Source organism: Antechinus flavipes, chromosome 1, assembly GCF_016432865.1.
Source record: "Antechinus flavipes isolate AdamAnt ecotype Samford, QLD, Australia chromosome 1, AdamAnt_v2, whole genome shotgun sequence".
Lineage (NCBI taxonomy): Eukaryota > Metazoa > Chordata > Mammalia > Dasyuromorphia > Dasyuridae > Antechinus > Antechinus flavipes.
Window position 1 is genome coordinate 649,402,538 of NC_067398.1, and position 18,031 is coordinate 649,420,568.

Genomic DNA, 18,031 nt, shown 5'->3' on the forward strand with positions numbered 1-18,031 from the left:
GGAATAAATGGACTCCTTTTTCCACCATCCTCAGGAGTCCCGCCTCATCACTTCTCCACTAGGAAGGTATATTTTAATCACCCTGGTGTGGGGGCTCTAGAAAGCACGGTATGTTTTGTCAGCCCAACTTGGGAGCTCTAGAAAGCAGGATATTTTATTCATCCCAGCGTGGGGGGTTCTAGAAAGCAGGACACAACAGATAACCACAAGAAATTACTTGAAGAGGGCTATAATATAACCCTGATCAAAATCCTTTATCTTTTCGCCCCCAAAAGGATTTTACTTTAAATCTGTCATCTTAGTCAACAAAGACCTAAGACAAAGTGAATACTCTGTTAGAAGGTTTGGGTGAGGGGGAAATACAAAGAAATTTAAAACACAATTTTGCTCTCAAGATGCTTAAAAATAACAAGAGGATAACACTAGTCATGTAGGTGCTATTTAGTTAGGAGGCAGCCCAGATTCTTTACCTTTGCTTCCCGGCTCTGTAACCAATGGTTGAAAAGCACATCAAAAGCACTGAAGATCTCAGTGGAAAATGTGTCCTTCCGGACAGTGGGGTCTGGAGCTTGATCCAGATTGGCTAGATATTCCAGGATACTGTCACTGAAGTGCTGCAGTGCTGTGTACAAATAATGCCAAATGAATATCTGCTTTCTGATGTTCAAATAGCATCAATATTGCTATCATCACTTCAAAATCAATTTACAAAATGGCCAGAAAGTGGGCAATGCCCATTTCAGAGGATCAGTTATGACTAGAATGTAATATTTGCTCCCTGTCTCTCTGTACAGAAATCCTCAAAGACTAATGAATGTGCTACCTCCTCCACGAATTTTTTCTTTTGGTGAGGAAATCAGAATTAAGTGACTTGCCCAGGATCACACAGCTAGTGTCAAGTGTTTGAGGCTGAATTTGACAATAGGTCTTTGGTGACTTTTTTTTAAATAGCTTTTTATTGACAAAATATATTCATGAATAATTTTTCAACATTGACCCTTGCAAAAATCTTCTGCTACAATTTTTCCCCTCCTTTCCTCCACCCCCTCCCCTAGATGGCAGGCAGTCCCATACATGTTAAATATGTGAAAGTATATGTTAAATGCAATATATGTATGCATATTTATAGTTATCTTGCTACACAAGAAAAATCAGATCTAGAAAGAAAACAAAATGCAAGCAAACAACAGAAAGAGTGTAAATGCCATGTTGTGGTCCACACTCATTTCCCAGTGTTCTTTCATTGGGTGTAGCTGGTTCTGTTCATTACTGATCAATTGGAACTGATTTGGATTCTCTCATTGTTGAAGAGAGCCACTTCCATCAAAATTGATCTTCATATAGTATTGTTGTTGAAGTGTATAATGATCTCCTGGTTCTGCTCATTCTCTGTGACTCTTTTCAACTTCGAAGTGATTCAGGCCAGTTCTGGTGGTCTTGTGATGGAGAGAGTCATTTGTACCCAAGGAGAAGACTGTGGGGACTGAGTGTGGCTCACAATCTAGTATTCACTTTTTTAATTGTTGTTTGTTGCTTTTGGTTTTCTTTCTCTTTTTTTCCCCTTTTTGATTTGATTTTTCTTGTACAACACTGTAATTGTGGAAATAGGTATAGAAGAATTGCACATGTTTAGCATATTAGATTACTTGCCACCTAGGGAAGGAAGAGGGTGGAAGGAAGAGAAAGAAAAAAAATTTGGAATACAAGGTTTTATAAGAAAGAAAATTGAAAATTAACTATGCATATGTTTTGAAAATAAAAAGCTTTCATAAAAAATGGGTCTTCCTAACTCCAGGGCTGGTGCTCTATCGAGTATGCTACCTCGCCACATTTATCAATCTAAGTTCCTTAAAGGGAGGGATTGTGACATCTTTCAACTTTATATATGCTGTAACTAGTGTAGCTCCTAGTACAGGGCAGTCACTTAAATGACTGTTCAACTGAATCGCTGAACTAAGGAGATATGAAACAGGAAATGGGAGGTAGTGGCACAACAGGAATAAACTGCCTTTTCTAGGCTGCCTCTGGTAGTGGGGAGGGGAAGGCAGATTTTACTCTCAGTGGGTTAGCTACTTGAAGCCAAGAAAAATGGAACCACCTGAGAGGCAGGGCTCATCATCAACTGCTCCATATACTTTCTAAACTGCAAAAGCCAAAGACCCTTGTGTTCAAGATGCCTGCTTGCCTTCCTTTGCCCCAAGGGAGGGTGCTTAAGGTCATGGTGAGAGAGCTGGGCCCCAGGATGAATACAGAGAGGCTTGGAGAGACCTACGTGGACTGATGCTAAGTGAGATGAGCAGAACCAGGAGATCATTATACACTTCAACAACGATATTGTATGAGGATGTATTCTGATGGAAGTGGATTTCTCTGACAAAGAGACTTAACTGAGTTTCATTGGATAAATGATGGACAGAAACAGCTACACCCAAAGAAGGAATACTGGGAAATGAATGTGAACTATTTGATTTTTGATTTTCTTCCCGAGTTATTTTTACCTTCTGAATCCAATTCTCCCTGTGCAGCGGGAGAACTGTTCGGTTCTACAAATATGTATAGTATCTAGGATATACTGCAACATATTTAACATATATAGGACTGCTTGCCATCTTGGCGGGGGGGGAGGAGGGAGGGAGGGGAAAAAAACGAAACATAAGTGATTGCAAGGGATAATGCTGTGTAAAAATTATCCTGGCATGGATTCTGTCAATACAAAGTTATTATTAAATAAAATTAAATTTAAAAAAAAAAAAAATAGAGAGAGCTGGGCCCTAAACTCTGTTCTTTTCTCTACAATGCATCATTTCTCCCAAGAGGCTGGGCTTCTATTTACATGTGAACATGGGTTCACCTGCAGGTCAGAAGTTTTTCAAAGAATAGCTGCTCTAAAATATCTGCTCCAATTATAAATTAAGAGAGAATAAAGAAAGGAAAGACCACAGTAGGCCCATTCTTACCAAAACAAAACACAGACTTCATCTGATCTTGCCGGGCCAGGTTTAGCATCGGTAACATTGTTGTCAGAATGGAATTTAAGAAGGGCACCATTCCAAACACTATAGGAAAGAAAGACAAACTGCAGATCATTCTGTCATCCGACATTCATCCAGTCCTTTCTACTCATGAAACAGCATCCCATCCCAGAGACCAGAGGGAGACATTTGCCAGGAGAAGTTGTCCATTTCAACTAAATCTAATGCAAACTGTTCATAACACAAAAGACAGGTGAAAATTAAAGTCCATGGTGCTCAAAAACCTGTGCTAAAAATACTACTTAGGCTGTGAAGAGAAGAGTAAAAGATAGCATTCTGTCACAAGATATTGTAAAAAAAAAAAAAAAAAAAAAAAAAAAGCTTGAAGTTCATGATTTTTTATCCCCAAACACTTCCTCTAGTACCAAATATCCACCTCCCTTTGCTTAGAACACTCTCTTGTGACTTTCCCCCTCCCACAAAGATGTTAATGATATCCATCTTTACTAAAATCATGTCTCTCACCTATAATAAAAGTGTTTGCAAAGTGGGGGAAAGTACAAGGAGGCAGGTCCACACAATTCGATTTGCCTTAACTTGTAGATGGCTCCACAAAGGTTCCTGGGTTCCTGGCATCCCCATAAGGAGATGCTGCAGCCTGACTGCATAGAATCACCATAGAACGCTACAGAGATCCTTCCTGCAGAAACAAAATGTCTAAGCAGAGAGCCTCACTTCACTCAGTGCCAAAGTGGAACTACCTGGGCAGTTTTTCACAAAGGCTACCCCAACCACGGGCTGGTAATTAAAAGGTGTCCCATTCTAAGGAGCCATCCCTTGGACTGCCAAATTCCATTGCTGTAGGAATGGCAAGGTATGATAAAGAGATCAGGGGCTCTTTAGCCTTAGCAAACTTGGTAGAAACAGAATTGATTTTCCCAGAGCAGCTGGCACACTGAAAAATCCATGAATAGGAATTCAGAAGGCTTGGGTTCTAGACCAGACTGTGCCACGAGGAAGCTCTGTAACATCTCAGCAATCCCTAAGTGAGTAATGCAAGTATTATCAACCCCATTTCGTAAAGATCAGTCTCAGACTCTCTCCAAGGCTTTGTTTCTTCAGCTGTAAAATGAGAGTCTTGACCTCCTCCTCTCTATGACTGGGTTTCTTTTTGATAGATATGGCTCATCTCTTTGCCAACATAAACCACTCCACAGATACTAACAATCCTATTCCATCCTGTCTTCTCCAATAGATTGTTCTACTGGTCATCCCAATATTTATCAGCTTTTATCACCTCCCTCAGGAAAATACAGAAAGATACATGGTCTCAGTATTACTGCTCGACCAAGATGAAAGAAGGAACACAATTATACTGATGGCTACACTCTCTAACTATCCCTGGACCCTCCCTCACCAAGGCAGTGCTTGTGTTCCTCTCTAACTGATTCCCTATCTCCCTCCAGAAGCTGAACCAAACCTTCTCTTCCTGCAAACCTCCCATAACTGGCCTTCTTTGTGTCTCAGCTAAAGGCCCCAATGAACTCTCTCTTTTCCCTTTCTTTCCCTCTCAACTAAATTCTGCTAACATCAAAATCTGCACACTTCTCTTTCCCTAGCATCTGACAATCCCTAGCAAGGTCAGCTCCTCTAACCTGCCCTTGGTATCCTCTCCATCTCTTCCAGGTTCTTCAGAAGATTGTTCATTCAGTTAACACCTTTCTCTCAAATCTTAAACAGTAGAAGGACAGAAATTTAAGAATACTTCAAAGAACTAAACTGTGACCACCGACACAGTACATTTTTTATCCATAAACACAGGATGAAAGATCCTATTTTTTATGAAATACCTTTAAAAAAACAACCTTTATTTAATATTTTATTTTCCTCCAATTTTTAACATCTATTTTTTTAAAATGTTAAGTTCCAAACTTTCTCTTTCTTTCTCCTCATTGAGAAGGCAAGCAATTTGATATAGTTTATACACATACATTCATGCAAAACATTTTCACATCAGTCATGTTGTAAAAGAAAACAACCCTCTGCTCCCACAAAACCCCCCCAAAAAAAGAAAAAAAAAGTACCTATACTCAGACTCCACCAATTCTTTCTCTGAAGAGAAATTTTTATCAAAAGTCCTTCAGAACTGTTTTAGATCACTGCTTTGCTGAGAAGAACAAGTCATTCACAGCTAATCATCTTACAACATTGCTGTTACTGTTTATAATGTTCCCCTGGTTCTATTTACTTCACTTTGCATCGGTTCATATAAATCTTTCCAGCTTTTTCTGAAAGCATCATGTTCATCATTGTTTATAATAGTTTAATAATATTCAATTGCAATCATATACTATAATAATCAGCTATTCCCCAACTGATGGGCATACCTTCAATTTCCGATTCTTTGCCACTACTAAAGAACCTGCTGTAAGTATTTTTGAACATAAAAGTCCTTTTCCTTAAAATCTCTTTAGGATATAGACCTAATAGTGGTATTACTGGTTCAAAGAGTATACACAGTTTTGTAGTTCCAAATTGCCCTCCAGAATGATTGGATCAGTTCACAACTGCACCAAACATGCATTAATATGTCTTAATTTCCCTACATTCCATCCCACATTGTTCATATTAATCAATCTGATAGGAAAAGGGTAGTACCTAGGAATTGTTTTAATTTACATTTCTCTAATCAATTTAGAGCAAATTTTCATATATCTACAGATAGCTTTGATTACTTTGAAAACTGCTTGTTCATGTATTTGGATCATTTATCAATTGCGAAATAGCTCTGATTTTTACAAATGTGACTTAGTTTTCTATATATTTTAGAAATGAGGTCCATATAAGAGATATTTGCTATAAAAATTTTTTTCATACTTATGATTACTGTGCTTTTCCTTCCATCCTGTTTTCTCTGTTTATCGTATTCTCTTTTACCCTATTCATCCATTTTGCTTTTGACTACTGCCTTCTTTCTATCACGCACACCCCCCCCCCCCACCCACCCTTCTCTTATTTCCTTCTCTTCATACTTTCTTGTAAGGTAAGATAGATTTCCATACCATGTATATCCTCTTTGAGCCAACTGTGATGAGAAGGGTTTCCAACCCCCCACTATCTTCCCTTCTACTGTAAATGCCCTTTTATGCCTCTTTTATTTGAGACAATTTGCCCCATTCTTCCTCCCTTTCAATTAATTACTCTCACCCCTTTATTTAATCTTTTTAGATATCATCCATATATATAGTTAACCTTACTGAGTTCTTTATGATTTATCTTTTTACGCTTCTCTTGAGTCTTGTATTTGAAAGTCAAAGTTTCTATTCAACTCTGGCCTTTCCGTCAGGAATTCTTGAAAATCCTGTTACACTGAATGTCTGTTTTTTTTTTTTTCTCCCTGAAAAATCAAGTTCAGTTTTTCTGAGCAAGTGATTCTTGGTTGTAATTCTAGGTCTTCTGCTCTCTGGAATATATTCCAACCCCTCAGTTCCTTTAATGAAGAAACTCCTAGAATTTGTCTTATTGTGACTGTGGCTCCATGATATTTTAATTGTTTCTTTCTGGGTATTTGCATTATTTTCTCCTTGATCTGGGAGCTCCGGATTTGGCTATAACTTTCATTTTGAGAGCTCTTTCAGGAGATGAGTGTTACTTTCTTTCAATTTCTATTTTACCCTCTGGTTCTAGGATATCAGGATAGTTTCCTTAAAAATTTCTTGAAATACAATATCTAGGCTCTTTTTTTTTGATCATGGTTTTCAAGTAGTTCAGTAATTTTAAAATCATCTCTCCTAGATCTATTTTCCAGGTCAGTTGCTTTTCCAATGAGATAATTCACATCTTATTCTGTTTTTTTCATTCTTTTGATTTTGTTTTATTGTTTCTTGAAGTCTCATACCACTAATTCTTAATTTTTAAGGAATTATTTTCTTCTGTGATTTTTTTGTATCTCCTTTTCTTTGGTCGATTCTACTTTTCAAGGCATTCTTCTTACTGGTTTTTTGTAAATTCTTCTACTATTTGGCCTATTCTGTTTTTTAAGGTGTTATTTTCTTGTGTCTTTTTTTGTGTCCTTTTTACCAAGCCACGGATTTTTTTTCATCACTGTAATTTATTTTTCCAATTTTTCCTCTATCTCTCATATTTGATTTTTAAAATCCTTTTGAACCTTTCCAGAAATTCTTGTTGGGCCTGAGACTAATTCATTTTTCTTTGAGGCTTTGAATGTGACACTTTCGGATTTATTGTCTTCTTTTTAGTTTATTTTGATCTTTCCTATTAGCACAATACTTTTCTATGCTCAGGATATTTTTCAGTGGTTTATTCATTTTTTTTCCAGGCCATTTCTTGACTTTTTTTAAATATTAAAATTGGGGTCTGATCTGAGTTCAAAGGGGCACTGTCCCAAACTTCAGATTTTTTGTATAGCTGTTTTCAGAACTAACTAGGAGTTTATAAGATTTCAGTTCTTCCAAGGTGATATGATTTCAGGAGAGATGTGGTCACTGCTCTCCTGGCCTGTGCTCTAATTTGTGAACAATCACAAGCACTTTTTTTTCCAGCCCTGACACTAGGCCTGACCAGGGTCCCAGCTCCCCTAGAGCAGCAAGCTCTGGTGTGCTGGTAGCCCAGGACTGTGACCCGGATCTGAGTATCCAAGCAGTCTTCCACCCAGTGTCAGCAAAGGGATGCTTGTAACTTCCTTCTAACCAGTTGTCTAATCCCTTTACAATCTGAACTGAGAACTCCAGAAGCTGGTTTGGACTGAGGCCTGTGCCGGCACAGTCTAAGCTGGACTATGCTCCTCTCTCATTTCAGTGTGCTTGACCTTTTTTATCAAAAGTTGTCTTAGACTGTGAATTCAAGGATAGTGGTTTGTTTTCTTTTCTTTCTCCCGGAGACTCATAGCTGCACAGGAAACAAGAGTTGTAGGCTAAATACTCCTTAAAGGAACATGGTACAAAACCTTCATCAAGTCACATAAGGAAGTTTAGAACAAATTGACAAATTGCCCTCCTTACAAGAAACCCAGTAGCTAAGGACATGGCAAGAGGACATGAAGACTACCTGGACTTGACTGTGATGACCTTCAGTGTTCTTCAGGCTTTGCTTAACCTTGGGTTGTTTCTTAATCACTGAGAAGGTTATGGGCTTGTGCTAGAATCACACCAGTTATGAAGTCTTGGCGCTTCTCTTCCCACAAGCCTAAATATGACGGCCTTTATGGAATCCTCCTCTAGAACAATTCAAAGCCTTACTTCTTAGAATTGGACCCTGAGTTTCTTTTTTTTTTTTTTAAACCCTGAGTTTCTTTAAAACATAATTTAAAAGGTATTATTTCTCCAGGAAGAAATAATACTACCATAAACAAAGCATTTTATACTTTTATATATACAATTTCATTTAATCATCATTACAACAACACAATTAAGCAAGTAGAACAGACACTATGTAGATAATAGGAAATTGAAGTCCAGAGCAATTAAGGACTTGTCAAAACTCACATTTTGAGTGAGTAAGAACACTGTGACTAGTCCTGTCAGCTGTAGGTTCCTTAATAATTATAGTAATAACTGACATTTATACAGCACTTTAAGCTTTTCAAAACACTTTGCATATCTTATCTCATTTGAGCCTCACAACAACCCTCAGAAGTAGGTTCTTCAGGTCTTCTTACTGTCATTTTGTAGGTAAGAATAAGGCTCACTGAAGAGAAATGACTTTGCCATGGTGACTAGTGAGTGTTAGGTAAGGGGTGTTACCCTTGGTCATCATGACTATATGTCTAGCACTCTAAGTCACCACACTATGGGGCTGTAATGTTCTTGTTGGTTTTCTGGAGGTCTCTGGACCAGCCTTCATTTCAGTTCAGTAATCATAGCCAGGTGTTAAAGTCCAACACTTTTAGTATCTCCTTCACAATCTAGTTTCCTTATATTATTGTTCTGTAAGAAATGACCAGCAGGATGAATACAGAGAGGACTGGTGAGACTTACATGAACTGATGTTAAGTGAAATGAGCAGAACCAGGAGATCATTATATACCTCAACAACGATACTGTATGAGGATGTATTCTGATGGAAGTGGATCTCTTCGATAAAGAGAGCTAATTCAGTTTCAATAGATCAAAGATGGACAGAAGCAGCCCCACCCAAAGAAAGAACACTGGGAAATGAATGTAAACTGCTTGCATTTTTGTTTTTCTTCCTGGGTTATTTATACCTTCTGAATCCAATTCTCCCTATGCAATAAGAGAACTGTTCGGTTCTGCACACATGTATTGTATCTAGGATATACTGTAACCTATTCAACATGTAAAGGACTGCTTGCCATCTGGGGGAGGGGGTGGAGGGAGGGAGGGGAAAAATTGGAACAGAAGTGAGTACAAGGGCTAATGCTGTCAAAAATTACCCTGGCATGGGTTCTGTCAATAAAAAATTATTAAAAAAAAAAATCTAGTTTCCTTGCCTGGGGCTGGGCAGCTTTCTGCAGAACCTTTCAGACCAGCATTGGTCTCAGTGAGGGGAGTGGCAGGAGGCCAGCCACCACAGTGGTGTGAGATGAAGATGAATGTAAATTTGGGGGCTTGTGCTTCAGTCTCCAGCCACCACAAAGGTACATGATAGAATGAATCTGGCTGAGTTTGTCCCAGCTTTATATGCCCTATTCTAATTACATTATCGTAGGTGTGAATCTTGTGGAACTATATTAAGTACTGTGATGTTTTCTTCTTTTGTATAATATATGATGGTTCTCTGGGAGCAGATTTCTCGGGGGCTTCTGGAGGCAGCCTTAGTTTCAGTTCAGATCAATAATCATCTCAAATGCAACCGGGATTAAAGTACAGTCTTTTATTGTCTCTTCCAAAATAGCCCAGTTAGCTTTCTCTGGGTCCAAGAGCTCTCGTTGCTAGTCTTTTGCCTCTGCCAGCTTCTGCCTCTAGCTCAGCTCTGACTCCTGGATTCTCAATCCCCTCCACTGACTGATTTCAGGCTTTCAATCTCTTCAATTGAATCGTCACTGACTTGTAGCTCTCAATATCTTCAACTGACTCTTGCTGAGACTAAGAGCTTCTTATATATGATCTCTTAAAGGTGTGAACCCAAAGGTTGACTCCTTCTCTGAGAGAGTGGGATTATGGGAGGTGTAAACTTGGATATCTCCCGACTTGTGAACTCCAAAGTGTGAACTCTCTTAAAGGTGTGATCTCTGATGTGTGAACCAATTACCTAAGCATTGTTTCTATTAACTCTAGTGAGTTAACACCTTGTTTCAAATGCTGGCTCATAACAAAGTACTAAGTACAAGTACTGAACTAGAGAACTATTGATTACCAAGCTAAATTAGATAACCATTGTATTATCAATTCCACTTAGCACCCTGTAAAAATCCTTGTTTTAAGTACAGAGTTCTAGCCCATAACATCTCCCGCTTTCTTTTGTTTTAGAACATAGGTGGTCACTCCTTCCCTGAGTTCTCAGTGAGGTGAGAACCCCAAAAAGGAGGTGATCACGCCTTCCCTGACTTCTCAAAAAAGGGGTGAAAACATCAAAAAAGGAGGTGGTCACGCCCTCCCTGACGTCTCAGGAAAGGAGATGTAAACACCAAAGGAAATAAGCAATCAAACCAGATTAGTGGGTTTCTGAAAGTCTCATTTGAAACAGGTATACATAAATCCATCAACATGGGACAACCATCACAGTGGTGTGAGATGAAGTGAATGAATCTGAATCTGACTATGAGTCCAAGGGTTTGTGTTTCAGCTTCCAGCTGCCACAAAGGTAGATGATGGAATGAATCTGTCTCTCAGTCCCACCCTGGCTGAGTCTATCCCAGCTTATATGCTCTATTTTAATTACATTATCATAGGTGTGACTCTTGTAGAACTATATTAAGTACTAAGTACATGGACTGAACTAGAGAACTAATAATCACCATGCTAAACTAGATAACCATTGTCTCTTTATCAATTTCACTGAGTTACTACCTTGTAAGAATCTTTGTTTTAAGTAGAGTTCTGGCCCATAACATGGGGCTCCTTTTGCTGATTTAGGATCAAAATGGTCAGAAGAGGGAGCAAGAGGAAGGAGAACATAAACAGAACCTACCATTGGTGATGGAGAGATTTGCAAACGTCTGCATGACAAAATAATGAGGCAGGATCCCTGGCTGAAATTTGGTCAAAACCTCCTCCATCACTTTGTTGATAAATCGTTTCCCCACAGCAACAAGAACGCTGCTTGCAGCCTGCTGCCAATCCAGGATAAGTTCCTAGATCACAGTGAATGGACATGAGACACACCAAGCATTCCAACAGTAACATTCAGGAAAGGCAAATCAGATCTAAAACATCATTAAAAACCATCATGAGGTAAAAAGAGAAGCAGTTTTTAAACCAATAAGGAGACCTCTGTGTTTGAGATATTGGCATCAGTAAAGGTGGGTGACAGAGATGCTATTTAAATTTCTGTGCTCCCCACAATAACCAACAGGCGACCTAAATGTCATGTTAAGGTCTACTCTATAATACACTGTTAATGAAACTATTAAATAGCACAATAATTCCAGAAAGCAATTTAGAATTATACTAAGAAAAAAAGCAACAAAAAAGTCACTTTTGATTCAGAGATATGTGCCCAAGGAGAACACAGACAAGAAGAAAAGTTCTATATGCACAGAAGGACTTCTATGGGATAGCTAAGAACTGAAAACAAAGGTAAGTGTCTATCAAATGAGGAATGGCTAAACTGTTGTATATTAACATGTTATGTAAAAATTATATGTAAAAAAAGGATAACTATGAAGAATTCAGAGGCTCATGGAAATGTGCCATTTTTGAGTCCTTCAAGCAGAGACTGAATATCAACTTGTCAGGTATGTTAAAATGGGAATTCTTTGCATACATAGTTCAGGCTAGATGGGCACTGATATTGCTTCAAACTCTCACATTGTGTGATTTTATGAAAATTTGCCTCCTTTTCTTTTTTACAGAAGCAGAGGACTAATTGCCAGACTGGACTGATGTTAACAAATTTTTTTTTCTGAAATGCCTTTTTTTTTTTTTAAGGCAGCTAGGTGGCACAGTAGATACAGCACCAGCCCTGAAGTCAGGAGGACCTGAGTTCAAATCTGACCTAGATACTTAACACTTCCTGGCTGTGTGACCCTGGGCAAGTCACTTAACTCAAACTGCCTCAGCAAAAAATAAACAAATACATAAAATAAAATACTTGTTATAAAGGATGTTTTGCTGGGGGGAAAATGGTTGAGGAATGTATTTAGAAATGAAGGTGACATAAAAACAAAAGATATCAATAAAATTTAAAAGAAAAAACTAGAGTCTCTCAAAAGCCTGGAGAAAGCAAACAGCCAACGTTAAACACAGCTGCACAGATCCATGGTGTGCACATGCACCTATGAGCTAAACAGTTTCTAGAAGAAACAAAAACAAACAAAAAATAATTATGTGACCAAATGATGGCCTGTGTTTACCAGAACACAAGTCCATTTCAAAATTGGCTGCAGTCATCACTCTTGTTCCAGATCAAATGAATTCACTGGAATCGCATCATGTCAGAGTTAGACAAGATCAAGTGCACATGTAATCTATTGCCCTCATTTTTCTAACAGGGAAACTGAGCCCAGGCAAGATAAATAACTCATGTGAGGACACAAGATAAGTCAGTGACAGACAAGATTAGAAATCTTGTAGGTTTTATAATTAGATTTTGTAACTCCTAGTTAGACAGCTCTTTCCACAATACCTTGCTCTATTCCTACCTTTGCTTTCCATAAAGATTAATTTAGAAGTTTAAAAGTAAGTAACAAGATTCTTGAAGTGCTCCACAGCACTGCATGCCTGAATTCACAATCCCTTCTCAGAGATCCAGAAACTCTATAGAGAATAGGATCTGATTAAGAAAGTATAGTCTTCCAAGGATGAATGAGTCCCATTATACTTCCTATGGAATAATAAATACTATGCTCTGGGGCTTTAGTTTCCTTACTTGAAAAACTCAATTCATTCTGCACCCAAATCTATATCATAGGAACTGTAAGAGGATTAATATAAATTTTGGGGTCCTCTAGAGCAGTTAAGTCAAATTCTAGTGACTTATTAGTTTACAAAAGCATAAATTAAAGTTATTTATGTTATGATATATTTTTATTTATTTTGTTCAACATTTCCCAATTAAATTTTAAGCTGATTCTTCAGCACTGGAGAAAGCGTGTAGGCCTGAATGCAGCACAGGACCACTAATCTGATAATTCTGATCTAAAGAGAACCCTTAAACTATAGCAGACAACTGAGAAATACATTTTAATTATTTCACTGCTTTTACTAATATAGAATCTATGGCTAAAGACAGAATTTACTAGCAAAATAAAGCAGTTCACTTATCAAGGCAAAATATAAAAACTGCTTATGCCTTCAGCTCTTACCTTAGTTTTGGTCATTTCATTTGAGGCCAAAATGATAACTATCTTGGCTGTGCACCGATCCAGTTCATCTATGTTATTCTTCACAATCGTTTCCATGGCCTTCAGGATGATGACTCGGTATGGGTATGCTAGCTAAAAGCAAAGAACAATCCCCATGTAAAATTGGGCGATCCACTATTCAATTTAATACTCAGGAAGAGAACTGAATTACTCCTATACATTCCTGTTTCATGGCAAACGCTTCTCACTCATGTAAAATGAATTAGGCTGACCTTACCTACATGGCCATTGCTTCTATTGCCTGCTATTGCAGGCTGCACAGCTGAATCTATGCAGTCTTTTCTCTACTAGGCCACAGAAACCTCTTCACTTTAAAAGCTCACTCCACCCCTCATATCTCACTTTTCACTTTGGAAGTATCTTCTACTCCTGTGCTCTCATCTTTTTTCCCCTGAAAAAAATTTTTTTTCCAATTACATGTAAAAAAATTTAACATTCAGTTTTTTAAATTTTGTATTCCAAATTCTCTTTCTTTCCTCCCTGCTCTTTCTTTGAAAAGGCAAGCAATCTTATATAGTTTATATTCGTTTCGTTATACAAAACTTATTTCCACCCACATTAGTCATGCTTCCCCTTCCAAAAAAAAGAAAAAAAGAAAAAAATGATAAAGTGAAAAACATTATGCTTCAATTTGCATTCAACCTTCATCAATACTTTCTCTGCAGAGAAAGAGTTCTTCATAAGAAGCCTATCATAAATCCTTTGACTTGTCTGGGATCTCTGGATTGCTGATAATACCTAAGTCATTCACAGTTGATCCTCATATGATATTGCTATTACTGTGTGAAATGTTCTGGTTCTCCTCAGTTCAAGTAAAATTTTCCAGGTCTTTCTGAAAGTTTCCTGATAGTAATTTCTTATACACAATAGAATTCCATCACAATTATAAACCACAAGTTGTTCAATCATTCCCAAATTGATGGGCATCCCCTTAAATTTCCAATTTGTTGCCACCACAAAAAGACCTGCTATTTTTTTGTACACAAAGGTCCTTTTCCTTTGTAAAAAATCTGTCATTTTCCTTTTCTGTCATATTGATCAATTTGAAAGATGTGAGGTAGTGTTTCAGAGCTGTTTTAATTTGCATTTCACTTGTAGCAATTTAGAACATTTTTTCATATGGCTTAAATTTTTTCATTTGAAAACTCTTTGTTCATATCCTTTGACCATTTATTAATTGCAGAATGACTCGTATTCTTTATTTATTTAATGACCATAGCCAACTTGGAAATTTTTCTCTAAAGCTTTTTATTTTTAAACCATATGCATAGTTCTCAACATTCACCACTGCAAAACTTTGTGTTCCAAATTTTTTTTTCTTCCTCCCTTTCCCTCTCCTAGATGACAAGTAATCTAAAATATATTAAACATGTGCAATTCTTCTAGATTTATTTCCACATTTATCATGCTGCAGAAGAAAAATCAGATCAAAAAGGAAAAAAATAAGAAAAAAAAAATACAAACAACCAACAACAAAAAAAGTGAAAATTATGAGCCACACAGTCCCCACAGTTCTCTCTCTTGGTGCGGATGGCTCCCTCCATAACAAGATCACTGGAACTGGCCTGAATCACTTCACTGTTGAAGTTGAAAAGAACAGTTTCATTTTCACAGTTAAAGGTTCTAATAAAGGCCTCATTTCCAAAATACATAGAGAATTGACTCTAATTTATAAGAAATCAAGCCCTTCTCCAATTGATAAATGGTCAAAGGATATAAACAGACAATTTTCAGATAATGAAATCGAAACTATTCCAGTCATATGAAAATATGCTCCAAATCATTATTAATCAGAGAAATGCAAATTAAGACAACTCTGAGATACCACTACCCACCTGTCAGACTGGCTAAGATGACAGCAAAAAATAATGATGAATGTTGGAGGGGATGCGGGAAAACTGGGACACTAATGCATTGTTGGTGGAGTTGTGAATGAATCTAACCATTCTGGAGAGCAATCTGAAATTATGCCCAAAAAGTTATCAAGCTGTGCATACTCTTTATTCCAGCAGTACTACTACTGAGCTTATACCCCAAAGAAATACTAAAGAAGGGAAAGGGACCTGTATGTGCCAAAATGTTTGTGACAGCCCTTTTTGTAGTGGCCAGAAACTGGAAAATGAATGGATGCCCATCAATTGGAGAATGGTTGGGTAAATTGTGGTATATGAATGTTACCACATTTCGATAATGAAATCGAAACTATTCCAGTCATATGAAAATATGCTCCAAATCATTATTAATCAGAGAAATGCAAATTAAGACAACTCTGAGATACCACTACCCACCTGTCAGACTGGCTAAGATGACAGCAAAAAATAATGATGAATGTTGGAGGGGATGCGGGAAAACTGGGACACTAATGCATTGTTGGTGGAATATTATTGTTCTGTAAAAAAATGACCAGCAGGATGCATACAGAGACGCTTGGAGAAACTTATATGAACTGATACTAAGTGAAAAGAGCAGAACCAGGAGATCATTATTCACTTCAACAACAATACTGTATGAGGATGTATTCTGATGGAAGTGGATTTCTTCAACAAAGAGAAGATCTAACTCAGTTTCAATTGATCAATGATGGACAGAAGCAGCTACACCCAAAGAAAGAACACCGGGAAATGAGTGTAAACTGTTTGCATTTTTGTTTTTCTTCCCGGGTTATTTTTACCTTCTGACTCCAATTCTCCCTGTGCAACAAGAGAACTGTTTGGTTCTGCACACATATATTGTATCTAGGATATACTGTGACATATTTAACATGTATAGGACTGCTTACCATCTGGAGGAGGGGATGGAGGGAAGGAGAGGAAAAGTCGGAACAGAAGTGAGTACAAGGGTTAATGTAAAAAATTATCCAGGCATGGGTTCTGTCAATAAAAAGTTATAATTATTTTTAAAAAAAGAAAAAAGAAAAGAGCAGTTTCCATCATAATTGATCATTGTATAATCTTGTTGTTGCTGTGTACAATGTTCTCTTGATTTTTCTTGTTCAGCATGACAAATATGGAGATATATTTTAGAAGAATTGCCCATATTTAACTTATACTGGATTGTTTGCTGTCTATGGCAGGGGGAAAGGAGAGAAAAATTTGGAACACAAGGTTTTGTAAAGGTGAATGTTGAAAACTACCTTTGCATATATTTAGAAAATTAAAAAATTATTTAAAAAATAAAAATTTTGTATTATACTACTACTACATTTGTATCCCAAAAAGATGAAAAAAGGGGGCAAGGAGGAAAGAACTATGTGTACAAAAATATTTATAGCAGCTCTTTTTGTGATGTAAAGAATTGGAAATTAATGTGATGACCATTAAGTGGGGAATGGTTGAACAAGTTGTGGTATATGATTGCAAAGGAATACTACTGTGCTATTAAGAAATGGACAAGAGGATGCTTTCAGAAAAATCTGGAAAAATTAACTTGAATTGATGCAAAGTGAAATGAGCAGAACCAGGAGATAATTGTATACAGTAACAATACTGCATAATGACCAGCTATGAATAATTTAGCTATTCTCTACAAGACAATGATCTAAGACAATTCCAAATAATTCATGATGAAAAATTCTATCTTCAGAAAAAGAACAGATGGAATCTAAATGCATATTGAAGCAAGTTTTTCACTTTTTTTTCCTTGGGTTTTTTGTTTTTGGTCTGTATCAACATGACAAATATGAAAATGTTTTGCATGACTGCACGTGTATAACCTACATCAAATTGCCTGCTATCTCAGGAATGAGGGATGAGGGGAAGGAAAAAGACAATTTGGAATGCAAACTTTAAAATGTTGAAAATTACTTTCATATTCAATTGGGAATTTTTTTTTTTTTTAGAAAAGAACTTTTGCATTAATATTCATTAAGGAAATTGGCCTATAGCTTTTTTTTTTTTTCTGTTTCTCTTCTTCCTGGTTTAGGTAGTATCAACACTATATTCATCTTGTAAAAGGAATTTGATAGGACACCTATTTTTCAAATACTTTATGCAGACTTGGAATTAATATTTCTTAAATATTTGGTAGAATTCACTTGTGAAGTTATCTAATCCTGGGGATTTTTTTGTTAGGGAGCTCACTACTGGATTGTTCAATTTTTTTTTTCTCCTTAAGATAGGGTTAAGTAGCTCTTGAATTTAATCAGGGCAATTAATGTCTTTAAAATATTCATCCATTTCACTTAACTTATTATATTTATTAGTATATAATTGAGAAAATAGCTCCTGATAATTGATTTAATTTCATTTTCATTGGTAGTGAATTCAGTGTTCAATTTTTGATACTTGTAATTTGGTTTTCCTCTTTTTAAAAGACAAACTAACAAATAGTTAATATTTTCCCCTTAATACCAGCTTGTTTTTAATAGTTCAATGGTTTTGTTTTATTAATCTTTCATTTTCAAAAGTTTTGAAATTTAATAAATCTTTCATTTGATTTTCACGATTTCCAATTTGGTGTTTAGAGGTTTTTTATTTGTTCTTTTTATAGTTATTTTGTTATGCCACAATTCTCATTTTCCATAATTATCACGACCCGGTCCTGGATCAGGGACCCA

At 36.8% G+C, this 18,031-nt stretch overlaps 1 protein-coding gene across 5 annotated transcripts in view; it reads right to left on the bottom strand.

Moving 5' to 3' along the window:
* MROH1 (maestro heat like repeat family member 1) overlaps positions 1–18,031 on the bottom strand; it is a 204,420-nt gene that overhangs the window by 115,202 nt on the left and 71,187 nt on the right. For all 5 annotated transcript variants that reach the window (XM_051971310.1, XM_051971306.1, XM_051971307.1 and 2 more), the window contains exons 4-7: positions 13,417–13,548; positions 11,082–11,244; positions 2,958–3,056; positions 471–622 (exon numbers count right to left, since the gene is read on the bottom strand). In XM_051971310.1, the coding sequence (XP_051827270.1) occupies positions 471–622; positions 2,958–3,056; positions 11,082–11,244; positions 13,417–13,548 (546 nt within the window). The remainder of the gene's footprint in view (positions 1–470; positions 623–2,957; positions 3,057–11,081; positions 11,245–13,416; positions 13,549–18,031) is intronic.